The 24,150-nt window shown below is 54.4% G+C and overlaps 6 protein-coding genes across 6 annotated transcripts; 5 read left to right on the top strand and 1 right to left on the bottom strand.

Moving 5' to 3' along the window:
- The first annotated feature begins 1,823 nt into the window (after positions 1-1,823).
- LY79DRAFT_633672 (uncharacterized protein) lies at positions 1,824-3,885 on the top strand. Its single transcript, XM_060562219.1, has one exon. It carries the CDS (start codon positions 1,854-1,856, stop codon positions 3,825-3,827), a length of 1,974 nt encoding a protein of 657 aa, XP_060413364.1. The 5' UTR covers positions 1,824-1,853; the 3' UTR covers positions 3,828-3,885.
- LY79DRAFT_556405 (uncharacterized protein) lies at positions 3,868-8,026 on the bottom strand. Its single transcript, XM_060558013.1, has one exon. It carries the CDS (start codon positions 7,573-7,575, stop codon positions 4,231-4,233), a length of 3,345 nt encoding a protein of 1,114 aa, XP_060413365.1. The 5' UTR covers positions 7,576-8,026; the 3' UTR covers positions 3,868-4,230.
- Positions 8,027-9,398: 1,372 nt separating this feature from the next.
- Positions 9,399-12,377, top strand: LY79DRAFT_580448 (major facilitator superfamily transporter; the record flags this gene model as incomplete). Its single annotated transcript, XM_060560108.1, has 6 exons — positions 9,399-9,618; positions 9,912-9,972; positions 10,576-10,759; positions 10,814-10,958; positions 11,045-11,222; positions 11,315-12,377. The coding sequence occupies 6 exons, from the start codon at positions 9,399-9,401 to the stop codon at positions 12,375-12,377; spliced, it is 1,851 nt and encodes a 616-aa protein (XP_060413366.1).
- A 491-nt stretch (positions 12,378-12,868) lies between these two features.
- Positions 12,869-14,314, top strand: LY79DRAFT_556410 (Alpha/Beta hydrolase protein). The gene has a single exon (XM_060558014.1). It carries the CDS (start codon positions 13,165-13,167, stop codon positions 14,227-14,229), a length of 1,065 nt encoding a protein of 354 aa, XP_060413367.1. The 5' UTR covers positions 12,869-13,164; the 3' UTR covers positions 14,230-14,314.
- Positions 14,315-14,473: 159 nt separating this feature from the next.
- On the top strand, positions 14,474-17,402 carry LY79DRAFT_556412 (uncharacterized protein). Its single transcript, XM_060558015.1, has 2 exons — positions 14,474-14,716; positions 14,780-17,402. Exon 2 carries the CDS (start codon positions 14,951-14,953, stop codon positions 17,306-17,308), a length of 2,358 nt encoding a protein of 785 aa, XP_060413368.1. The 5' UTR covers positions 14,474-14,716; positions 14,780-14,950; the 3' UTR covers positions 17,309-17,402.
- A 1,695-nt stretch (positions 17,403-19,097) lies between these two features.
- LY79DRAFT_659968 (uncharacterized protein) lies at positions 19,098-20,971 on the top strand. The gene is made up of 2 exons (XM_060562762.1): positions 19,098-19,601; positions 20,152-20,971. The coding sequence occupies exons 1-2, from the start codon at positions 19,502-19,504 to the stop codon at positions 20,574-20,576; spliced, it is 525 nt and encodes a 174-aa protein (XP_060413369.1). The 5' UTR covers positions 19,098-19,501; the 3' UTR covers positions 20,577-20,971.
- Positions 20,972-24,150: the final 3,179 nt, after the last annotated feature.

Genomic DNA, 24,150 nt, shown 5'->3' on the forward strand with positions numbered 1-24,150 from the left:
TGGAGTTGAGATGTCTACCTCACCGCAGTCCTCTTCGGCATCGCCGATTCTGGCATGGATATGACTGCGAGTCCGCGCTGATTCGCTCCAGGGGCCGATGGCCAGCACGCACCGGAGACGCCCGAACAGGTGACTTTGCAACTGGATTTCGATGAACTGGGAAGGCTGAAAAAGACAGTCCCATGAAAAATGTGTCCTTTTACTCGCGTGGCTTGAGGGTTGTGAAGACCTGCAGCGCTGAAAACACCAAGCGTACTGTGCGTCCTTTGCACTTGTGGGAGAGAGCAGTCCTGGCAACAACTCCGGTAAAAGGTGGAGCCTAAACCTAGAAAGTTTGGCTTCGAGGCTGAAAACCCGATATCTCTGGACCGTCGAGCAAAAAGAAGCAATTCACTTCCGGGCCTTGGGTCTTCAGCTGCGGACCTGGGCCAATGAGAGGCTTTCTCTCGAGCCGATGTTTCACTGGGTTTCTATTCAGCAATGGCGAATGATTGATAAGAATTTTTTTTCTTTCTTTCTTTTGCTTTGTGTCTTATGCTACACCGGCGCGGGACTGCTCTGCAGCTAACGGCCAGCGCTTAGGGCATTTGATCAAACCGCGTCTGTTGAGCCGCTGCATCCAAAACCCCCGTATCTTGAGTTATTGCCCCCCAATACTCCATCAACTATGTAACGATGGCGTTAGATGGAATATGCACAGTCGGAATTGAATAGAATTGCAGGTTTTGGGCGCGATTCACTCCACGTATGTTCTTCTTGCTGCGCGTGTGGAAAGGAGAGATGAGTCAAATACCTCTCCTCGTATGTAATACCCCGCTTGGTCTAGTCAAGATGTCTCATACGGTCTCATACAGGCTCCTAAGCCTGACAGCTGAATGCAGCTAAGTCACAGTTGGAACTCTAGGGACGCGACTAGTGAAGCCTCTTTATCCGATACACTGGATAACTTCACTAATGTGATTTCGTGCCGTTCCGCCTACCTGGTAGTTGGGTATCCAACGGATAATATATGTGTCAAACCTTCCATGGAGAGGAGCTACCCATAATTTCTAACGACCTAGTCCTCGATATGAACCTAGCGCGAGAAGTATTGTAACCAATTGCGCCTTCAAGATAGTGATATCATCTTATGCTAAGGCGTTGACCAAGTTGCTTATGTCACACTTTTATTCCACACTAACCATTCCACTTGGAGCATGTCTCAAGTTGCTCTCTGAGAAGCATGGAGAGTCCTTGCCAAGATGCCCTTAAGCATTCGGCATTACCTTCTAATCACCAATCAAGTGTTTCTTGGTACCCTTCGAGATAACGGATAGTTTTTTCGCGAGCTGGTGGCTGTCTGAGCTGCGACATTAGGCATGCAAGCACAGAGTTGCTCTCAGGTGCCGGCAGCGCCGAGACTCCCTCAGCCAGGGGGTTTCTGCTAGTTTTGTAGATCAGAAGGCTTTGCATTGTCTGTGATCGCGGCTACATCGACGTTCCGAGCCGTGATGATCTCTATATTGGCAGAGTAAGAGTACGGAATGGGGCGCATTTAGATCCTAGAACGGGATGCTTTGGAAAACCAGCTACTCTACAGCTTTGTCTCAAAAACATTGTTGCGCAGATCTGATCTCTTTTGATATTGTGAATGATCTTGTACGCACGGTAGTTGATCTCAGGAAGCCACGGTGCATTGAGTAGTCTGGAATGTCATTAAGAACGCAATGCAACTACTCCTGTCATCCCTTCTCCCTATCATACAAGCACATCAGTTAATTCTTATATAACACTCTGACCATAAATTCATGGCCCAGACCACATACCAGTATCTCAACCTATCCCTTTCCACTCACTTTGGACATCCCGTCAAAATGGCAACCACTCAGAGCCAGCCAGCTGAGCAACCTCACAAGCACCTGGACAACCGCATCGATGGCGAGTCACCGGACATCTCTGGAGACTCAGACATGTTGGTCGATGGGATGTCTAGTCTCAGCATCAATGGCCGCAATCGCCAGCGTCGTCTACCTCGCTCCTCGGAACTGAACCACCATCACTCGCCGCGCGGTGGCAGTCCCACCGGCTCTGTCAGAAGTGCATACACTACCCGGCGTCGTGTGAGCCGTACATCATGGAGCGCCGGCGGGTTTTCCTCTGCCTACCGCTCCGAGGTTTCGAAGGAGCTCACGTCCCAAGCCGAGGGCGAGTTCTTCGCTCTCACGGAACTCATGGCCAGCATGTCGAGACGAAGTCTCTCTATGAGAGAAGTCTGGACCAAGATCATCGCCGAGCGTGAGGCAGCCTATGCTGAGATGGACCGCATGTGCGAGCGGTACGAAGAGTTAACGGAAATCATTGAGCAGAAAGAGAAGGAGCACCACCACCACAACAACGACCAAGAGGAGCGCAAGCAGGATCTCTTGAAGGTCCGCTTCGAGCTTACCGCTGCGGTAAACAGTGCGTCGGACTTCAAGTTGAAGTTGGCTGAGCGCGACACCGAGTGCAAGGCCCTCCGTCATGAGATTGCCGAGTCCAAGGACAGTCTTACGTACATCCGTAAGGAGCACGAGGAGCTAAAAAAGAAATCGGAACAGATGCGCTTGACTCTGGTCGCCACAGAGGCTGCCCGCGCTGATCTTGATGACAAGTACGGCAAGTTGCGCGGGGAGCGCGAGGCCCTTGATCTCAAGTACACCGACCTGCAGTCTCGCCATGAGGAAGTCAACAGCCACTTCGAATCCACCAACAAGGAGCTGGTGCAGTACAGGCAGAGCAACATGGCCCTCAAGAAGGAGAAGCACGACTTACTCCACAAGGCGGGTGAGCTTGAAGATTCTCTCCGCAAGGTCGAGCACAGACACGACGAGATCAAGCGCAAGTACAAGGAACTCGAGGAGCTCTACGAGAAGAGGAAGTATGAGGTTAAGGAGCTCCATGAAACTATCACACGCGTCAGGACCGAAAAGGAGGAATTCGAGCAATGCATTGAGAGACTCAAACGCGAGATTGAGGAGGAGCACGGCCGGTGCGAGGACGCCGAGGACCGTTGTGGCAAGTGGAAGCTCAAGTGGGAGCACTCAGAGCGAGAGATTATCTCGGTCCGCGAGGAGATCTCTCGCATTGAGATGATCCAAACCGAGATGCGCGAGACCATCTCCAAGAAGTCCGAAGAGCTGCGTGTCCTCGTCATTGAGAAGAAGCGCCTCCAAGAGGAGGGTGAGCGCGCCAGCGGCCGTGCCGACGACAACCACCGCCAGCTGCTCTTGGTCCAGGAGTCTCTCAGCCACACCGAGTCCCTGCTCAAGAAGACGCAGGAGGAGGTCCATACTAAGACCGAGCGCATCGAGCGCCTCGAGCTGGACTACGGCCTTGCCAAGGGCCAGGTCGAGAAGCTGGAGATGGAGATCCACACCCACCAGTCCATCGTGGCTAACCTCAAGATCGAGGTCGACAGCCTCAACGGCCAGTGCGGCACCCTCAAGGAGAAGTGCCACGACTGGGAGCAGAAGTACGAGGACGTGTACGAGAGCATCACTGAGATCGAGGAGGGCAGCTCCAGCTTCGAGTTCGAGATCTCGGCCATGCGCACCATGCTCCGCGAGGCGAGGGAGCAGAAGGAGCAGGCCATCACGGCGCGCAACTCGGCGGACCGCGAGCGTGACCAGGCTATTGCCCAATTCGAGGAGAAGTGCCGTGAGTTGGAGAGGCTCGAGGAGAGGATGAGCGCCCAAATGCACGAGATGAGCCAGCGTTCTGCAAGCAAGACCGTTACGACGACGCGTTCCTACAAGGGCGGGAGCCACAGAATGGCCAGCCACAGTGGCTCGTCCAGCCCTGCGGATTAATCCTGAGGGAGATTGACAGATCATTTGTTTTTATATTTTTCTCTGTGAAGTATCTGAGTTAGTTAGTTGCTTAGTTGTTATAACAGGAGTCTAGTCCTAAGAATTCTTTTCGCCCTTTCAGCTAGTATACGACAATGCCTTGGAGTGAATGTAAAAGTCTGCGGTGCTATTATCTTAATCGGACGACAGGAATAAACATAGCAAACCGCTTTGTTTGAAGGTCATGATCAAGTCTCAGTCATCAGGGCCGGCTTCAGTGTAGCGCGGCCCTGGCATTTTGCTCATTATCTAGGCTTTTTACTCGAATAACCATTATGTCCCGTTGAGTAGCAGCTCCCAATCAGTATTCATCCATTAGACTCGTGCATTGTTCCGTCTACAAAGGCTGTGCTCTCTCTGGGTATCAATCTCTTTTGCCTTTGTCTCCCACATCGTCTTCTTCGCTACTCGTCAGCGTGTTCTCGCTTGGATTAATCCTGAAGCTGAAGTCCACAACACCGACCAAGCTACTAATGGAGCGCACTAAGCCTTCCAAGTCATCACACACGAGCGAGCTGCAGACCTGCAACACGGCAAACTCGGTGTATCCTTGCTGTTCCACATTTCTCACGTCCAGGATGCTTCCGCTTCCGAGCGAGCTCATCATCTCCGCCAGCTCGGACGTGTCCGCCGCGAGCGAAGTGCCGCTTTCTGAGGACTCGACGACGCTGGGTTTCCGCCCCGACGGCCGAACCTCGGCCCCGGTCCTGGTGTGTACGGTGACCAGTCTGTGCTCGAGTTCGCTGCCCCGCCGTTGAACGGCTTGATCCGGTGTCGGCCCGCGGAGGTGCAGCAATTTCCGGGTGAGCTCGTTGGGGCGCGGGAGGTGCATGAATGGCGGAAGAGACTGGCCAGAAAGCAGGGAGTTGGACAAGAGGGTGAGGGTGGACAGAATGGTATGTTGCGTTGGCTCGATGCTGGCAATGACCTGATTCAACGCACGAATCCACTGTCGGTCGCTCTCCGACGAAGGGCTCGAAGGTTGGTCACGAGGCTTCCACGTGATGGTGTAGGCAATAAGCGTGAGGTATCGCATGATACTGGTCGAGCGTCTGATGATGTCTTCGTAGGTTGCCCGCGGGAACTTGCCACCGATATCTGGTTCCCATTTCTGCCATTGAGCGTGGCTGTCCAGACTAGGGAGCAGCAACAGAAGCTTGCCCAAGATCCGGCGTCTCTCCTTCTCCATTTTGTGGGCGGGCGTGCCGGGTTTCTTGATGTCGCCGTGGGTATCTTCCATCTTGGCCTTGATCGTTTCGGTTACCACGCTGAAGTAGTTGGCAAGAAGGTACAGCGAGGCGCTTAGGTCGCGTCGGAGCCATCTCCGGTCCGTCATAGGCGCGGGGAAGATGGTCCAGAAAAAAGCGACGGCGCAGCCAGCGGCTACGCAGGCAAGACGGTAGGGTGCTAGGAGGTAGGTGGGATAGTACGGTTGTCCGGTCGCGGAGGCCGCCGCTTCACCGATCTTCTGGACCTGCAGCTCATAGCCGACGATGAGGACCTGAGTGATGATGGTGATGAGCCAGACGGGCATGAAGCGAGGGTACTTCAGAACAAAGTACTGTTCCACGAAAATGAAGAGCCAGAGGAAGACGATGACGCCGGCAGTGCGCCCGACGACGATGTACCATATGATGTAAGAGAAGATGACGGCCACGCATGTTCCGCCGACACGACACACGAAGCCGAAGATGGACTGGCCCGCCGTGATGGTCATCCCGATGGCGATCATGATCATCGCCCAGACCAGCCGCTGTTCGTTGAAGAATGTCTGCGTGCTTCGGAGGAAAGCCGTGATGCCGATCGTCATGGTGGCGACACTCACGCGGAAACCGAACAACGACTCACCCGATCCCACGAAGCCCGAAAACCGCCTCAAGTAATTGCCGACGCGCTCCCACGCGGTGCGGGCCGGGAGATGCTCGGGGTCTTTCTTCTTGTTGTACCCGTCGCCTGCGTACACGACGTTGGCTCCCATCTCGGCGATGTCGGGTGTCTGTTCCGGCGACGCGTCTTCGGTGCTGCCGATGCCCTTGAACCACTTCTTGAGTCGTTTCTGCGAGGGGATGATGAGGCGCTTCCGGGCCATTGTGCCGTCGGCAACCTTGGAGTCGGCGAAAATGACGAGATCCTGCACCGCCTCGCCGAGGGCAAGCATCAGCTTCTCCATGTACAGCATCACATAAAGCTGGGTCTGGTCGCGCTCCCGCATCCTCGTCTCCAGCCTTTTCAGGTTCAGATCCTGGAGCTCCTGCTCCGTCACATGCCGTCTCTCTCGCAACCAGGCCTTGAGCATCACACCCTTCTTGTCGTTGAAGTCCTGCACCCTCTTGGCGAGCAGCTCTGAGAAGCCGGCGTCTCCCGGCTTCGCGCTGGCCTTCGCCCCGGCTTCGTTTTCGACGTCGGCGGTCTTGGTCTTCTTCGGCCTCGGCACAAGTTCGAGGACGATAGAGGCGTGGTCGAGCCCCTGGTCCATTGCTTCGACGAGAACCTCGAACGGCTCGCACAGCTGCTCCATGATGTCGTTCCAGACCTTCTTCTCCCGGCTCCTCTCGACCTCGGAGTCGCCTCCCGTGCCGGCATCGGCACCCCATCCGTGTTCCTCGGACGCGCGGCGGAAGATATCGACGATGGTGCTAATCCCGTTCAGAGGAATCATGATGCTCCGCAGACGGTTGTAGATTTCGCCAATGTCCTTGGAGTCCAGCTTCCCGTAGGCGATATCCCGCTTGGCGAACAAGATGTCGCCGTGCATCTTCCCGAAGAGAGCTGCGATTGCCAAGGTCGTGGCCTTGAGCTCGCCCGCCGCCTTGGCCTCATTGGTTAGCTCCGGACCTTTATTCTTGTTCTTCTTGAACACGTTGCTGCTCTTCGTCTGGTGCCGCTCCAGCATGTCGGGACCCGACAGCGTCTGAAGATATTTCAACTGCAGTCGCATCGACTGGCGAACGAGCCCAATCGCCCCCTTGAACTCGCCACTCACGACCTGTCGGCTTGAGACAGGAAAGACAAGAAGGGATACGCCTGTGGCGATACCCATGGCGGAGAGCATGGCGACTAGGAGACGTTTAACGAACGACTCAGCCGAGGCGGTCGTCACCATCAGGGGGCCAAACGTGCAGGCGACATTCATGAAGATGGAATAGATCATGACGGGAAGGTTCGTCGCTGGGTACTTGGCTCGCAGCGTGTTGGATATCCAGATGTTGAAGAAGAGCCAGACGCCACAGACCGCCGATTGACTCGAGTTGTAGACCGGTAAACCAGAGGCCAACTCCTCGGCCGAGGCTGTGTTGCGCCTCGCCTGAACACCGGACCACAGCGCCAGCATGGAGATGGCGGCGCCGATGAGGATTCCGAAAACATTGAGGACAAGATTCTGCACATACTTCCCTCTCGGAAGGATGGCAAAGGCGAGCACCGAGATGATTGCCACAAGGTAGCCTAGCGTGGTGAAATACTGCGCGACGGGTGTTGACTGGTAGATGGCGATGCCGATGATGGGCGGCAGTGAGCCCTTGAACATCATGATGACGGTCGGCACGTCGAGGCCCAGTCTATTCGCAAGCGTTTGCCTCGGCGCCGGCTTCTTCGATGCATGGCTGGCGGCTGTGGCGGACCGTGCCGGGACGCTCTCCGGCTGAGGTTCCGGAGACTCCTCGTACCGGTCATCAGCGTCCGGGTCTGGCCTCTGTTCCTCGGATGACATTGCTGTTTAAAGTTTCATCGGCCCCCCGAGCGATTGGTGTGATTATCTGATTGTGTCGCGCCGTGGTTCGGTCGAGCATTCCGTGCGTTAAGAGGGTTGAGACGGCTGGACGTTGAGTTTTTCTCTCATAGGCCGGGGAGGCCGGTTGTTTTGTCTCTTCGGGCAATGATGTAATTGCGGAGTCCGCCGGGTTCGCCGTGGGCTTCTCGACTAGCGTAGAAGATGGCAGCATACTCCGTATATACCTAACGCTGGCAAGGTTTACGCTAACGCCTTTCGTCTCCCTGGCTCGTTGAACTCATTGGGGAGTTATGAGGGGGAAATTAATCAGACCTAAAATAGGTAGCTGATGGTCTGATGTGGAAATTCATGCAAGAGCACGGTCCTCTATCCCATAGCTTTAAATACGGGGTGAGCCATAAGCGGGAGGTTAAGGGATAGATCAGCCCGATAAAGATGTATCACTGGTTTGTTGAGCTGCTGTCTGGTGAGAGAAAGTCCTTGAGCCCCCTGCCAAGATAAGATGCATTGTCGCTCGACTGCCGAAAAGGCGGTGGGCGATGAGTAAGATCAATGAAACAGGAGCGAGTAGGCGAGTAGAAGGTCTTCGTCTTGGAGAATTTGTCAAGCCACGGTTCAGGCCGTGAGATAGATGGATAGAAATCGAATTACATTCAACAACATCATATCTCGATGCACCAGCGATTTTGTGGGCTTTCAAACATACCATCCAGACAGTTGCCAGTTCCGGTATAACAATCCTCGGCGCGCATGCATCTATCATCCCTGCCACACAGCCCTACACGCGGGATTCGCCACAGATTCATTCCGCGGCGGGATTCGCTACTCGTACAGATTCCGTGGCAGGCCCCTCTCGGATGGCAGGTCCAGGCCGTATAGCCCATCATTGTCATGTAAGGTTGGCAGACTTGGCAGTGGCTGGGGTGGGAGAAATCGATCAAACCGTCTCATAGTTGTGTTCAGCACGCTCGATATTGGCCTCGACTATTCCAACAGGGGATATGCACACTGTCGAATTTGCATTGAGTAGTTGCACTGAAAGTTGGCCCGCAGGAGGGAGTCGAGTGTGGCATCCAATAATCACCCGCGCGACAACATGAAGTTCATTCCTCTCATCCTTGGCTTGCCAATACTACCGGTCTTCCGATGACTCAAGACAATGCACTTGGACTTCGGACCCAACCTCTCCCGGCGATCTACACATATTCAGTCTTTCGTAGAAGCCTATGTTTCTTGACCACTTCTCCCACATTGCAGTCCCACTGAAGCCCGGCGCTGCATCACATCACGCCGTGTTTGACTAACGGATTTAGCGCTCTCCACAAAGCGCACATGCTCTGCAGCGATTGGCAAGTGGTTCTAAGCTCGGTCTGGGTTGCATTCCAGCCACAATGCCCAAACTGATGCATGTTGTGACCTGGGAAACACAGCCAGTACCGGTTTAGTAAATGTCGAGGCACAATGTGATCTCCGCAACATTGAGGAGGAAATCGATGCATAAGTTTGAGATAGAATAGTCGTAAAGGTATCTTCTAGGAATTATGTATATTGGCGCTTGGTAAACTGGGCGGAGGACGGATGGAACCTGGTACTCAAGCTCATGCCTTGGGACAACGCTCAGCGAGCCATCACTCAATGAACCTGTGCAAACCTTGGAGGTTATGGAGAAATTGATTATCTTCAGCGCTAGCAAAGCGAAACAAGACGCAGGGTCTACGACTCAGATATAAACCAGTGGCGGTCTATGCTATACAGTATCCGTACGCCGCATCCAACGTACTTGAACTCCGTAAGAATCAGCAATGTCAGTGATCTACGTTTCCGTTAGTAAGCTCGCCCTCCGACTCTCAACTTCCTACTTCAATCACTCCCCACCGCTGAATGGACTCGAAGGTGATGTTGACCATTGCCCAGGCCTCAAGGAGACTTGCAATTTAATGGCCGATGGAGGCCAAGCTCGGCTAGTCGACGTGCCGTTTGACAAGGAATTTACCGGCGTCGCCAAGTCCCCCTGTTTGCGGGGTAATCCCACGCATCTAGCGGGTTAATATTTCCGTCTTATCCGTTGCAGTTATGTAAAGGAAGAGATCGGCTGTGAAATGCTTGCCTCATTTGATGTGGTGAGGAGGAGAGATAGATCGGGAGAGCGAGGAACTAGAATTGTTCCCTCCTCCCGCTTTCACCGAATAATATCAAACCAAGCACGCAGATGATTTCGAAACACTGCCAATGGAGGAAAACAAGTTATTGTCGATTTTTGATGATTGAACTGATTTCCCTGTAAACACGTAGTCCAAAGCACATGTATCTAGTAGACCTATATATGGTTTTGCTGTGGCCCACTCCAGCGATCCTCTTTAAGTACGCACCAAATATGTAAGTTGAGCGATATCGAGAACAGAAACGACGGGTTTACAACTTTCGGACATGTCCTTCATCCCCTCGCGGCCATTAGACGTTTCTTTTGAAGAGGCGACTTGTGGGAAATGTGCCAAATTGGATTCTGCTCCGTGAGCCTCTTCCATCCGTCACTACGAGCCCCTGCTGGTTATATGGCTCGACACTCTTCTTGCAATGTAACGGCGAAAACGAGCGCGATGGAATTCACGGATAACCCTAACGGATAATGATGGCATGACCATCATCCCGTGTCAGTCCTCGTATCCGACTAGCAAACAGTCCACTTCCCCGCACTCCACGGCCCGGACCTGGGGTTGTCTAGGGTTCCAGGGGCCAGGGTCATCCAATGAGACCAACCGCGCCCTCGGCGCGTGTTGTGAGGTCGAAATATATCTTGGGCAGGTTCCTTGTTCGTCGACGTTTCGAAAGGAGTCATTGAGACCTCGGAGTCAAGAGCCTCTCCTCCTCTTCCTCCCCCTCGCCTCATCCCCAGTGCAAAGGGTTTCCTGCTCTCTTCCTCCCCTTTCGGCCGTTGTCGTGGGCGAAATAAACACGCTACGCCACAATGACTATCTCAAGGCGCTCTATGGACAAGAACGAGGCCGACATCATCGGCCAGGGACGCATGTCTTCGCATGTCCATCTTGAAAAGGCGCCCGAAGCCATTGACGTCAATGGCATTCGTGTGTTTGGTTTGAGCACCGAGGACGCCGACTTCTACACGAACTATCCGGCGGAGAAGAGAAAGAAGGTCTTCCACAAGGTATGGCCGTTTGAACTGCGTCGAATGTGGCTTGATGTCTAATCCACATGTTAGGTTGACATTCGCTTGATTCCGATGCTTTCCGTTCTTTACTTGATCTGTCACATTGACCGCGCCAACATTGGCAATGCCAAGATTGAGGGGATGGTCGAAGACTTGGGCATGACGGGTGTGCAGTATAACACCGTCCTGTCTATCTGTGAGTACATCAGCAGACCCCAAACCCTTTCTCCCGCGCCACTCATAGAATCTCAAAAGAACGGGTCTGACATACCGGCGGCACAGTCTTCATTCCATACGTTCTGTTCGAGGTCCCCAGTAACATCTTGCTGAAGAAATTCAAGCGCCCATCCACCTACCTTGGTATTCTTACTCTTGGATGGGGCATTGTCATGACCTGCACAGGGCTTGTGAAGAACTATGCAGGACTGATGGTCACCCGTGTGCTCCTCGGAATATTCGAGTAAGTTTCTTTCACAACAAACCCCCTGCTTCTCCCTCGCTGCCATTACGAGTTCCTCCTATGACCCACCCGCTTACATCCAAACCCCCCAGGGCTGGTTTCTTTCCCGGTGCCATCTATCTCACCTCCTTCTGGTACGAGCCCAAGGATCTCTCGACTCGCATCTCGTACTTTTACTGCGCGAGCGCCTTGTCCGGTGCCTTCTCTGGTCTCCTCGCCGCGGCCATCACCAAGATGGATGGTATTGGTGGTCTTGAGGGGTGGCGTTATTTGCTAATCGTAGAGGGGGTGGCAACAGTTGTCATCGGCGTAGTCTGTTTCTTCCTGCTCATCGATACCCCGTCGCTTTCGACTAAGTGGCTTGAACCCGAAGAGATCCGATACCTGGAGCTCTCCATCTTCATCAAGCAGGGAGGCGGATCCCGCGAAGAGAGCGGTGCCGGTGGCCGTGTGAACTGGAAAGACCTCAAGATGATATTCACCAACTGGAGGATTTACGTGCAGGCCTACTTCTTGTTGTGCCAGTCGGCTCTGTCTTATGGCGTCAAGTTCACACTTCCGACCATCACCAAGGCCATGGGGTTTGCCACGACTGAGGCCCAGCTCCTCTCGGCACCGCCGTACGTCGCTGCTGCGATATCGGCCGTCTCATTCGCCAAGGTGTCCGATCGGTTCTTTTGGCGAATGCCGTTCCTGGTTGCTCCTCTTGGAATCGTCGCGGTTGCGTACTCTATCATCCTCTCGCTCGACGGGGACCTCAAGGCCAAGAAGGGCGTGGCCTACTTCGCTGTGGTTCTCGCCGTCGTCGGTATCTACCCCATCCAGGCGGCCGCCGCCTCCTGGAACGCGAACAACATCGCCCCGGCCTCCCGGAGGGCCATCGGAATCGCCCTGATGAACTGCGTCGGCAACGTCGGTGGCATTGTGGGGAGTTTCATGTATCTGGAATCCGAGAAGCCCAAGTATCCCACCGGGTTCGGTCTCAGCTTGGCGTTCGGTGGCAGTGGACTAATTGTTGCTCTACTGCTCGAGTGGAGTTACAAGTCGGCGAACGCACGCAAGGCCAAGATAGCCGATGAGGCGAAAGCCAAGTATACCGAGCAGGAGTTGTTCGACATGGGAGACAGGTCCCCGTTGTTCAAGTATGTGCTTTAAACGAAGTTCACCTATTGTTGTCGTTGATAGATAGCACACCTGCCGGGCACCAGGAGAGCGTAGGGCTCGCAGGTTATGGCCTGCGAGTAATAAACCGAATTACGAAGCAGCCTAAATGCAGACCACCATCAATATTGTTACAGAAGACGGGCCCCTGCAGCTCGGAGAGACATGTTGTGCCCGAATCGTTACGCTTTCTCAAATGTCGAGAAGTTTGCTTAGTCAATAAAACTCCGATTTGGGAAATGAATACAGAGGAGTCCGTCAAAAGACCTTGCAGAAAATGCTAAGACCAAAAGGGGTGTATCCTAGCCTCAGTACTTAAGAATACACTCCTGTTGAGCTCTTACTAGATATGTCTGGAGCATAGGAGTGCTACAGCAGCATGAGGTGCTTCTAGCGTCTTGGCATTCCCTGCAAGGTCTTTTGACAGGCTCCTCTATACCACTTCTGGAAAGATTACAAATGTGCGGATTCAAACTTGGCCCTCAGCTGTTAGCAAAACCGCCACGGACCCGAACCCTCCCCAAGGACATTAGATCGGCGGGTTTATATTGGTTCATCTTGCCAATGTGACACAGCGTCAGCAAGTGCTGATTACTCATAGCCAAGAAATGTAACCCCGCCCTCCTCGGAGGCAGTTGCGTCAGTCTGTCGTCCGGTTGAATATAAATTCACACATCGACTCGCCAACTGAGAGAAACTTCGGCCTCAGTTTCTTCCAGCCTGCCAACCGTATCGTAACCCAGCTCAGTCTTGGGCTCAGAAGTAGACTCCACTCTCTACGATGGCTCCGCCGATCCTCAACGAGAACCAATTCGCCCACAGCGGCGACAAGACCACCTTCTACTGGTCCGCCGGTCCTTCCCAGGGACCACTTGTGATCTTTGTTCACGGCTGGCCTGCAAACGGCGAGACATGGAAACCTCAACTCCTGGCCCTCGCATCTCTGGGCTTCCGGGTCATTGCGCCGGACACCCGCGGTTACGGACGATCCAGCGTGCCGCAAGGGCCCGAGGCCTACGCCCTGGAGCACCATGTGTCGGATTTGCTAGCGCTCCTGGCCCACCTTGGCCGCGATAAGGCCATCTGGATCGGTCATGACTGGGGCGCTGGCCTTGTCTGGGGCTTCGCCTCTCACCACCCGGACAAGTGCATCGCCGTGTGCTGCATGGCCGTGCCGTACAACGTGCTCGACCCGGAGACTCTTGTCGGCCTCTCCGACCGCGAGCTGTATCCCGAGGCCGAGTTCCCCTACGCGCAGTGGGACTACCAAATCTTCCACAATGAGCAGCCCGAAGCCAGCGCTGCGCAGCTGCATTACAACGTGCCCAACACCATCAAATCGTTGTATCGGCCCGGCGATCCGGGGGAGTATGGCAAGCTCGCCTTTACCAGCGCAATTCGGAAAGACGGCGGGTGGTTTGGCAACGCCCCCGGTGCACCAGACGTGCCGTTCGAGAAGACCCTGCTCAAGGATGACAAGCCTGCCTTTGACCGCATGGTGGCCGAGTTCGAACGGAACGGCTTCGAGGGCCCCAACGATTATTACCGCAACTTCGAGGCTAATAAGGCCTACGACGCGAAGGCACCCAACGGGCGTCGGCTCCGCTTCCCTGTCCTGTTCATCGGGGCTCAGTGGGACACCGTCTGCGACACGAAGAATTCCAGGCTGAATGAACCCATGCGGGAGCTGTGTGAGAAGCTCACCGAAGTGAGCATCGAGGCAGGACACTGGGTTGCCCTGGAGAAGCCGGAGGAGACAAACGCGGCAATTGTTAGGTGGATCGCCACGAAGGTGCCCACTTACTTTCCCGGGTACTGGAAGACGCCTTTGGTGTCTCGTGTATGATATGACGGTTTCAGGGGTAGAATCTTTGAATCCCGCAACTTACATGAAGAAATGTTCTTCTGAAATGCCGCTGCATGCTCAGTCATTCCCAGTTTGTGATATCGGCGTGTGCCTCCTGAACCATCAATCGACAACAGCCGTGCTGGTGGACGTATGATGATGCATGCCGTCGATCAACTCCGCTGATCGTGGGGCCGTAATTCCCTAGCGCAAGGCGCTAACAAGACTACTAGTACACGTGTATGTTTCTGCTTCGCATAAGAACTAATCATGGCATAGGGAGTCGAGCCTCTATAGGCATCTGGCAAGACAGGTTGCGATCCCGTTGTCCTTGTAATGGAATATATTTCCTCTCAAGGCCCTGCCCACCTCTCTGTCTCTCTTTATGGATACTCTTGGAGATGAAAGGATGGAGCCTTCTTTTCGGATTATCATCGTAGGTGGTGTTTTCGACCGAGCCCACCCGCTATCCAGGAGTGATCTACATCTAATTTCGGTTGTTTGGGATCAGTCTTCGATCATAACTCTGGCCTTGAATTGGCTTCTTAACCTTTAATAGGGGCGCGAACCCTTCCGACGCGAATAAGAGTAGTCTCCAACTCGTCTTTTCTTGTTTGGTGCTGGATGCGCTTTCCACGTCGTAACTCGTGACTTTGATGTCTGACCAACGACCAACGCACATCAACAACAACGCCTTTGAGCCAATGTGTGATAGAAAAAGATGGTAGCGTCTCAGTCACGAAGAAGCTGGGAGCCTGACGACCAGCCCATGTCACCTAACTTAAGACAGTATCAGCAGGACATTGCGTCCAAGGATCCAACGCAACCCACAGAGTCGACCGTCCGGTGGCCGTTTCACGATGCCGACGATGACAAACAGCCTCCACCCCCGCCACAGCCGCCGCAGGAGGACCTTTCATACCAGGATCAGCCTCCCATACAGGAGACGCCGGAACCGGGCCGAGCTCGCCTCCGCTGCATTCTCAGCTACTGGGGCCTCGAGATCCTCACGGTCTTCATGGCGTTCTGTCTCCTGGCTGCCATCATCGCGCTCCTTGCGTATTACGATGGCCACTACATGCCGGAGTGGCCGTTCGAGATCAACCTCAACTCCGCCATCGCGCTCCTCTCGACCTTCTTACGGGCCGCCATCGTTGCCGCCGTTGCTGAGATCATCGGTCAGATCAAGTGGACTTGGTTCGCCGAGAAAAGCCGCCCTCTGCAGCAGCTCCAGGATTTCGATGGGGCGAGTCGGTCTGTTCTCGGATCCATACATCTCCTGGGCATGTTGGTATGGAACCTAGGCTTCACGTCCGCCGGCCTCCTCGCCATCGCCGCCGCATTGGTTACCATCGCCAGTCTGGCCGTTGGCCCCGTCACGCAACAGGCAGTCCGCACGTCCCCCTGCTCCATGCTGTGGGATCACGCGCGCGCCACCATGCCTGCCGCCCACTACGTGCCCGGGTCGTCAGCGTACTACCGGGTCGCCGCCGGCATGTACCAACCGGAGGTGGACATGAAGAGCGCCATGATCAAAGGCATAACCGACCCGGGCAGCCAGGATAACCAGGTCAAAGTCGGCTGCGTCAGCGGGAACTGCACCTGGCCCGACTGGGGCACGGGCATTACCCATTCGAGCATCGGCATGTGCAGCAGTTGCCTCGACACGACGAAATTCGTCAGCCCGCCCGACAGCGGAGGAAATCTGACGTTGCCAGACCAAGATTCACACATCAACATCCTGGGGGGTAACTACATGTGGATAGGCTACAGCAACCTAACCGCGTACACTGAGCTATTCACCGAAGAGTTCTCTGCGGGGGCTTTCGTATCGATGGCTAATTTCAGCATGCTCATGGTCTCGAAAGCGCCTTGCACTTCGGACAGCTCGACCGGGACACCCAAGCTGCACTGTCCGCACCGGCTGTCGCAGGGCAACAACAGCTATTACGACGGGCTCGGAGACTATATAGCGGCATCATGCATCTTGTACCCGTGCTTGAAAGAGTTCAATGGCTCGTACGATGGCAACGTGCTAAGAGAGAAGCTCATTCGCACCACCCCGGCGGTATTCAATGATGCCGAGCAGAGTTTGGGTGGCGGAAACCGCTTCTCGGGCGTCGGCAACTACACGGCCATACAGAGCCCGTGTGTGCTTGATGACGGCACCTGGTACGATGTCAGCAACCAGAGCAAAGCCGAACACGTTCCGGGCCGCACATGGACTAATATCAGCTTGCCGGATAGCGGCGGCAAAGTCGCAAGCCTGCCCAATGCGTGCCTTTACAAAATGGACGGGATATTCTTTCGGGCCATGGCCAACTTTCTCAGTCAGGAACTACTGAGCGCATCCTGCAGATACGACTCCATGCAGAGTGGCCATCTCAACTGCTTCGGCTCCTGGTGGCTCACGCCGCTATGGGCTGACATGAACGCGACGGTGTCGAGCGTGACGGAGGCCATCGACAGCTTCGCGTGGGCCGTAACCAACAAGTTCCGCATGACGGGACTCGGCCCGGACGTTCCGCAATCGGCTGACTCCCTCACCTCCCGGGGCGCCGTGGTCTTGGGTGATGTCTTGGCCAGTACCACGTGCACCTATTTTGACCAAAAATACATCGTTCTGCCTACCGTTTTGGTGGTCATCTGCGCGGCTCTGCTCGCCTGGGTCATCCTTATCAACTACTACGACCCCGAACAACCCGTCTGGAAAGGCAGCGTCCTTCCGCTACTGTTCTTCGGCCTGAACTACAGCACAGACCCAGGTCCACCGGTCTTGGGAGCGGGATCGGGCGCCGCCGGTGCGGGCGGAACGACAGGTATCGGCGGTGGTGGATCAAAAGACAGTGAACGGTGGGCAAGGAATATGACGTTCTTCGGGAAGAGCAGACGCACGGCGCCGGAGCTTAATCGCATCCAACGGGAGTCGGGACGGATGTGGGTACGGTTCAAAGGCGGGTTAGACCCGGGGTTCCTAGATTTAGGCACGAAGCGAAGCGACCCAGAAGCCGCCAATGCAGGGTTACTACGAGGGTCCAGGACCGGAAGGGACATGATTGGAAGTACCACGGCGAGATAATGTAAATATGATGATGTGCAGATTTTTTGGAGTTGTCACTAAGCCTTGATATAACTGAGAACCTTTCAAGGCTATGCTCATCAGGGAATCCGAATCCTCTCATCTATTCGTCTTTGGTCGTGATCAAACGTCCAGTATGACGTACGCTCCTCAGAAGCACTTCCTCTGCTAAGTGGTAGACTTGTGACACCAATGTCAACGTCTCTCGCCGTGTGACAACTGTGCCTTCAGTCGATGAATAGAACCGCCTGTTGGGAGTGTAACACACAATCCTTAAGCCATGTCTTTGTTTAGTGGCAGTTAAAACCGTGAACGCTGGTGTTTTAATAATCGCCGGGAGCTAGCGGGATGTGTGAGGTTGACGATGGAAGTGTTGGTGAGCAATAAAAGTGCCTGAGACAACTTCAGCGTGTAACAAAGGGCAAGTGAAACATCAGACGCAGTTTTGCATATCCAAAGCTGGGAGCTAACTCCAACCCCCTTTCCAAGCCAGCAGGAAGGTGCAAAAGGTCCGCACAGAGCTGTGCTAAGCTACACGTAGGTGCAATGTGTCTCGGGAAGCGTTACAAGCATCACCGGGAATCCAATCGACTAGATTTCTCGTTGAATGACGGAGTTACGGTACACATCGTTGTTTATAAACCGGCGAAAAATTATTTGCGGTCAATTCCCAGAAGTTCGGGCCAGTTTAGCAAGAAATCAGCACCTTGACACTTGGAATGAGACCGATCGTCAAATTCAAGCCGTTTCCGGGAGACGTCCTCCACTCCGGACTATTACTCTCGCCAGTTTTATTACATGCTTCTAAATGAGTAAGAAATCATGGGGATGCAGGAAAAATATATTTATGGTCAGTTTCTGTATTGCTGAGGGTATCATACCTTGTATTGTAGATGGCTGCTGAACCGTATTCATCAATATTATTAACATACAAATCTTGAACTCAGTAACTCATTCGATTACACTTCAACATGATGTCCACTTAATGTAAATGTGACAAGAACTGCGGAAATCCAAGTAAAAAGACAAAATTCCAAGAGCACAGCTGCTGGTACCATTCCTGGAGGACTTGCGGCCCAATATTTCCTTACCCCTGAACCTACTGTCAAGCCGGTCACGTCCATGATCGAGAGATTGCTGGACGATTTCTGTGCCGGTAGGTTAGACTGCGTGTAGTTCCCTACTGAACACAATGGCATGAAGTCAAGTTCATGGATACGTCCGTTCAACCTCAACGAAATCTCTATTCCAATTGCCACCGCGCGCCACGAAACCGCAGGTGAGGTTGCGATTATCATCAAGTGTGTTCGAAGCACTAATATGTCAAAGATCAGGTCAAAGCTGGGAATCACAACTTTTCGTGAGTCTGTTCACAACCAACGATAGTCACTTTCAGCTAACCACCCGGGCAGTAATCATAGTATGATCTTTGCTTGGATGGTCTGATGGTTCTTGGTCTGCTGAAATTCATCAACGCCCCACCCCTCGTTGCATGCGGCCTGGTATCAACATCGAGGGTAATTCTTCTCTGTAACGTCTTTGGAGTAGCAGAAATGTATCTTGTTTTGTTCCCTAAATAAACAGGGTAGCTCAGGGCAAAATTTCTCCAGGAAGAGTACTATAACAGTGCTGCAGAGTCACATTACAGGTAGGAACATCTATAAGAAAACAGCTTAGATATATATATATATATATATGTAAGAGTCAAGACTACCTAGTCTAAGCTATAGAAATACGTATTTACACAGTAGTCTAGGCTCAGTAGGGCCTATTAATTGGATTTTTTGAAGCTGGAATAATCTTGTAAGGCTATGCGGTGCTGTGAAGGCATTGTAACAACTCGATAACGCCGAGATTAAAGTTATCAAAGCCAATAGAGTCATCCTCCGGGCCAACAACAACGAGAATCCGAATGTTTTTTTTCGTATGTGATCCCGAGAGCCCGATGGGCTTATAGCTATGCTGACTAAAAGCTAAAGATCATAAGAGGCGCTGGCTCCAAACTTCGTATTATGACCTAGTTCGTGATGAAACTTATCAGACATCACCGGCTGTACTTCACTTCAACCAAGCTTTTGTGCAGTGCGATCTAGAAGATATGGCCGACGTCTTCCATGGGTGACTCACGAGTCTTGGGACTCGGGACAGGTTTCTCGGCTTTCCGCCACGAGAAAGTACCTTCGCAGTCTAAACATGGCAGGCAGAATCAAGTCCAAGAGCATTGAATTCAACCGTAATGCCCTGTTGTCCAAGCCGGATGTTGCTGCCGTGTTCAAGGAGTTCGAGCAACAGCGTAAGGCCGCCAATGCATGATCTATCAAGTTCCAAGCGGTCGGTGGCGCCTTCTCGGCGGTGTCCGCCACTACCACGGCATTTACTCTCTGAGACAAGGTCATGCGTTACCAGTCTTGCTCGGCCAACACTTCAAAGGCGGTTAAAGATCTCCTCGGTGACATCCAAGAGACGCTGTTGAACAGCGCGCCCAGGACTTCTCGTGCGTATCCACAGAGACGCGCAGTGCTTGTACTGGAGAGCCAATATTCCTGCTCTGGAAGGGTTCGAGACCGTGCGGGGTCCGGAAAGCATCTTTCACAACACTCGAAGCATTGTTTCAGGAGGTTAGTGAACCAGAATACGGTGAGCCTACAACCACTATCCAAGTCCAAGTGATAAATGCTATTTTCGTACGCGAATCGTGTAATACACGGGGACACATTATGGAATGAATCGTGGGCCTGGTGGTTGTGAACTGCCGAGTTTGCGCTTTGAAGATGGAGTTGAACGTCGTACGAACTTGGCTTCATGACTACGATGATGGGATTATAATTCACAACTGCCGAAAGGTATTTGTTTCAATCACGCTTCTGCCTCATTGGGCGGTGGTTTGGTGAGGCTTGACACATATCCCATTTGGCGATCATCAGCCAGCCATGTAAGGGTTCCCATTGGCGACGGACTGGAGCTAAGCCGCTTACTCGAGCAACTCTCCATGTTCGAAATTAAAAAGCCACCGGCAGAGCGCCGATCGATTGTGGCACCTGTCACTGACAGATCAGCCTCGAGTGACGAAACAACCGGCATAACCGATTGGGACTCTGGCATTGACGCAATCTTGTACCTGCTGATCGCCAACGCCCATGGACAGGCGATGCGGACGACGGGAAGTCGATTCTTGCCTGAATGCAAACTGAGATACTGCATGAAGGCACCGCACCGAATTGGTAGCAGCAGGCAGCTAGGGGGGGGCGAAGGGCCTGCACTACTCTAAACCGACCATCACATACAGCATGGCAGTTTGAAAGGTCCGGCTGGACCTGGCCATGCGCGGGTCGAGACCGCCCCTCCATGCTCAATGATTGCGAAAGCGATCTTGCATTAGCTGTGGCAGGTAGTCCGAGCCCCAACATTGACAAGACGAATCCAGCATCAGACGGATGTTAACTGGCAGAGTAGCGTGCATGCCAAATCATCTGGAGTTATTGATTTGACGGAATCGGTCACATTTGGAAGAGAGGGGGGGGAGGGGTTACACTCATCTCTCGCGACTAAAAAAGCGTGCCCAGTAGGAGCCGGCCCGCCAGGCGAGGATATCAAATACCAATTGAGGTACTATCCGCACAGGGAACGGAGGGTCTGACGTCCCGGCTCCCTCCCCCCCCCCCCCTTGTGATATCATATATGCGGCGCGAGTTCTAGGCTAGCATATTGACGTCCTACTCGTTGCTTGCGCGCCCACACGAGGCGGATGTGACGGGGCGGCAGGCAAACTGTGCCCCCCGGGGGAGGGGGGCTAAGAGAAATGAGACGAAATAGAAGTGAAACCGGCCTGTTGTTCTCCATCGCCTGGTTCGAGCGAGTGGCCTGGAGAAGATGGGATTTTTGACAAATATCCCGCGCGATGCGTGCCGGTGATTGGCCCGGCGGCGCCGCGAGTAGCACCGAAATGAGCCGTCCTCCGTTCCGCCGCACTGCGCCGCACTGCGGCCATACTATTTTTGCACGTGTATATCTCCAAGCCTGATCGCAAGGTGCCCTTTTTTGTTTGGGCCGGCTTCCCACGGACTGCGGGGGAGGTTTCCAATATTATCGAACGAGCCCCCCTCCATGTGTTATGTGGCGCCTCGAAGAAACCTCCCCCTGTCATCTTGCATGTGTGGGACTCGAGGCAGAGACACGCCCGACGCGCTGTAGTGCCTGCTGGGTATCTGCCGTCTTCAAAGGCATTGTTTCAAGCTATGGAGTCGCGACTCAGACGAGAGCACCCCTCCAAGCCACCAGTGCGCCCCCCCCCCCCCCCCCCCCCTACCCCCACCCCCCAGTCACAGCCTCTCACCGAGCTTCGCTTCCACACAGGCGCGCAAAGGACGGCGTAACTCTGGCTCGGGGTAAATGGGAAGTGGGCATGCGAGTGGGAGGGGAGAGGGGGGCGGTGTCCGGCGAGGAGCCCAGACTGCGATCCTATCCACCGCCAAAAGAAAACATTATGCAGGGCTGGCCGATGTGACAGAGAGGGTAGCGCAGTTGCGGTGAAGAGAGGATGGGAAACGGGAACAGCAAGGCAGCTCGAAAATGGTCTCATTACGGAACCCGGAGCGCCGGGGGACCGGGGTACACTGAGAGAGAGAGATCTGTGGTTTTGGCAGCCCGTATGGGGGGGTCTGCGCCGGTCCTAGGCCGGTTTGGGCTGCTCTCCACGCCGGCTGTTAATTGTCAATTACCTGGTTTGACCAGTTGGGGGTTCGCTTGGTGACCACGTCGTCTCGTGGTACAACGGCGAATCTGGCGGCTCTAAAGCTCCATGCAGCCACTCCAGGTGTACATTATCCTCTACGGTGAATCAGGTCCTCATGGGAACGTTGCTTGGAGGTGGTAGCATCATGACGTCCCTGCTTACCTGTCGTTGGCTGCCGAGGGGGGGGCCCGGTCTGGAGGGCCATCGGCTTGTATGTGTGAATTGTGAGACAAAAGGATGAGCTTACATGTATGCTTGTTTCTGCGTCTCGCTAAAGCAGAGCAAGCCCGAGAAGAGGTAATGTAGCCGCCCGTCGGCTGCACGGTATGGGCGGATGAGCGGTTGAGAGGCGTCGGGCCCCTGTGGCGCATCTGCTGGCGGCGGCCGCGATTCTCTCTGCGCTCTCTGCCCCCCCCCGGCACGAAGTATTCGATACTTGTCCCGTCGGTGGGCTGGGCTCGTACCGGTACTTGCGCCACATCACCTGGGTGTGTTGGGATCTCACCGGGGAGCCGGCAAAGGCCCATGCCAGAACGTGCATCGGAAGATGGCGACAGGTCGATCATTCAAGGCAACTCGGACAGCTGCGATCGCGCTGGGTGCCGGCCTAGGGTAGGAGGAAAGGAAAAAGAAAGCATACATGACGCGAGGGTGCGATAGCCTGGGAGACGCGGCCAGGGGGGGGGGGGGGGGGGGGGGGGGTTGCCGGCGCGCCGAGCTAACGAACAAAAGGTGGATCGGGTTCTCTGACTGAGCCCAATTTGACCTCGTGGCTGCGACGAGATCCCACTGACGATGCAGGCTCAAGTCAGCGTCTTGGGAATATTCGGGCTCCAAGGTAGCCTGTGTGTCAAAGACCAGAGACGACTGACCGCAGCTCAAGTCATGGGAACCACGGGAAGAGACTCGCTGTTTCGGCGGCGTGGGGGGGAGGGTGAGCTGTCAGGCGCACATAGTGCGCCCAACATTGTAAACATGACCGTGAGTCCCCCCCGTCCTTCTTTTGCCGCGCAGTCAGAAATATCAGTACCGCCAGATCTGGTCAAGATACGGCTACTAAGCGTTATCCTGTGTCTGGGTGACGGAAGACGGGACGAGATCAGGATACACCCAGGCTCTCTTCACGGGTGATCGGAGAACGACAAAGTGTTCCGTTACGGCGAAAATGCACGCATCGCTCGCCCCCCTTCCCCCCTCATGGTTGGAATAGGCATCGCAGAAGGCCTATTGGGGATGTGCGTAACGCACCATTAACAATGCATTCAGCGGTCAGTATGTCCGTGGAGAGTGTCAAAAAAATAGCAGACACCGTCTAACGGCTGCCCATTGTGTGATGGTTACGAAGACACTCAAGCGTCTTTTGTGTGCGTCTGTGTATTCCCTCAATTGCCGCCAGCGCGCCCGCAAGGTAGGACCGAAGATCCGTTCCGGATGGACCCGGCACCGGATCCGCCGGCAGCACTTCGCAATAACCTGAAGCCACATCGAGAAGTTGGCGTACTTCCGTACAAAGTCGCGTGCGCCGGGCGAGTGCCGCCTGCGAGCCGTATGCTCTCTAAGACGTGTGCCTCCCTGACGCACCACCGAATCACCGACAGGAGAGATTCATACACTGCTGGCAGTGAGATTCCTCTCTCCCTCCTCCTCCCTGGGGAGATAATACATGCTGGAGCCCGGGACAAGCTTCACCCGACAGGAGGATCGTCAATGCCCTGATAAACACAGCCAGTCTCGAGAGCGTCATACCCAACCCAGCCGAGGTATGGACGCGTCTTAGACAACCGGCCATAGCCCGCACCATGCTTGCGTCAGATGGCCTCTGCTAGTCTGATCGTCCGACAGGGCCCTGGCGCCGCTCCGCTGCCGCTGAGGCTGTGGGAGCCAGCGAGCTGGGCCGACACGGACTACATTTCCGCAGCGGGCTAGAGGACGGCGGGCGTTGTGGCGCGCCAAACGCGGCCCTGCGCTGCCTGCTACTGGGCAGGGTAGCATCTCCATCTCGGCATCTTCGGACGTTTCTTGCGGACAGTGCCTCGTCGGGAACATTGGATCTTGGATCGCTGGATCGGCGTCCCAGCTCGAGTCGCTTTTAGGAAACCATATCGAATCG

Source organism: Colletotrichum navitas, assembly GCF_030913465.1.
Source record: "Colletotrichum navitas strain CBS 125086 chromosome Unknown LY79scaffold_36, whole genome shotgun sequence".
NCBI lineage: Eukaryota > Fungi > Ascomycota > Sordariomycetes > Glomerellales > Glomerellaceae > Colletotrichum > Colletotrichum navitas.